Source organism: Triticum aestivum, chromosome 7A, assembly GCF_018294505.1.
Source record: "Triticum aestivum cultivar Chinese Spring chromosome 7A, IWGSC CS RefSeq v2.1, whole genome shotgun sequence".
Classification (NCBI taxonomy): Eukaryota; Viridiplantae; Streptophyta; class Magnoliopsida; order Poales; family Poaceae; genus Triticum; species Triticum aestivum.
Window position 1 is genome coordinate 50,685,101 of NC_057812.1, and position 1,667 is coordinate 50,686,767.

The 1,667-nt window shown below is 42.8% G+C and overlaps 1 protein-coding gene across 1 annotated transcript in view; it reads right to left on the reverse strand.

Annotated features, from left to right (window-relative positions):
* Positions 1-367: 367 nt before the first annotated feature.
* The window catches only part of LOC123152980 (uncharacterized), a 7,759-nt gene continuing 6,459 nt past the window's right edge, over positions 368-1,667 (reverse strand). Inside the window, exon 5 of the mRNA XM_044572321.1 lies at positions 368-379. Coding sequence (XP_044428256.1) covers positions 368-379 — 12 coding nt within the window. The remainder of the gene's footprint in view (positions 380-1,667) is intronic.

The window sequence follows — 1,667 nt, forward strand, 5'->3', positions numbered from 1 at the left end:
ATGAATGAAATCCTATTAATTGTATACTTCAATAATCTTGAGAAAATTGTAGATGACTATTTTGAGAAAATGGTTGTTTAGAAAACCACAATGACAAATATTTGCAAGGAAGTATCTTATCTACAGCAAGATCCATACTAGACTGGAGACACCTTTACCCAACTCATAAAGCTAAAACAGTGTGTCACTACCTCCATTTATTGCATTTAAAATCTAGCATTACAATTGCAGCAACTGCATTCATTTCTTCCCTTTTCATCAATTTGGCATACTTTTTTTTCTAAGGAATTCTTCCATGTTCAGTCCAACGTAAAAAAAGATTGATAAATTCATACTAATTGGAAGAAGCTCTGAATTGGTGTACTAACTATTGTTTATCCTGAGTTTATCAAGGCACAAAGAGATCCTATAACAAATGCCGGATAACAAAGAGATCCTATAACGGATTAGGTTAGGGGCTATTCGGTCCATCCGATCGTAATCGGACCATCCCGGATAATTAGATTAGGGGGCCCAACTAACAAAACGAAGATGTTTTATAGATGTTTGGGGTTGATCCGGATCCAACGGTGACGACTGTCCGGGTCGGGTCCGGGACAACTTTCGGACGCGCGCGAGAGGAGGGCCGCGGGCTGACGAGAGAGCTTAGGCTAGGCCCGGCGGTAGGTAGTGGACTTTGCAGAAGGCCTCAGGCTGAGAGAAGAGAAGAGAGAGAGGCCCGACGACTGTTTCTGGAGACCGAAAACGTCCGACGATTTGACCGACTATATTGTTGCTATAGTTTAACGGTTGGGCTATCAAACGAACTCCGAATGCGATGAAACTTGACAGGAGGTCTATCTACACTATAATAAGACCACACGCCAACTTTCAACCCAATCCGAGAACATTTTACGGCCACATATAAAATAATATTTCGGACATGCTGCAGGCGCGTGCAAGTGTGTCTGGGCTTAGAGCGGACAACGGATGGAACTGGGGGAACCCAGACGGATGCAAGTTTTGAAAACATGATGATGCAATGCACAAGATGACATGACAAGATGCAGCACGCAAGCAAAGACAGCGAAATAATTGGAAAACACCTGGCACATCGGTCTCGGGGCGTCACAGTCGACCGCAAAGAACATTAGAGATAGCAGCCATATGTACTCGATGGCGGGCCTCTTTCTCCCGACCATGAAGAACTTTAATATTATATTGATTGGTAAGTTTTATCACTAGGGATCTTGGAAAACCAACCCCACTAGTATTGTGTTATTTTCATAGTCACTAGACACTATGTCCCATATAACCGTCAATGCACACTTTATATCCTTGGTTCCGGTCCTCTTATGGTCGACCGCAAAGAACTTTACAGATGTCAGCCATATGTACTCGAAGGCAGGCCTCTTGCACTCGACCATGAAGAACTTTAATGTTAAAACTTACGGCAATGTTTTCCATTGTGGTCATGGGAAACAAACCCCATAATGATTGTGATATTTTATCACTAGACACTACGTCCCATATAACTGTTGGTGCGCACTTTATATCCTCGGTTACGGTCCTCTTATGGTCGACTGCGAAGAACTTTAATTTAGAGATAACATCCATATGTACCTGAAGCCGGGCCTCTTGCACTCGACATTGAAAAACTTCAATGTTATATCGACCGGTAACAGTTC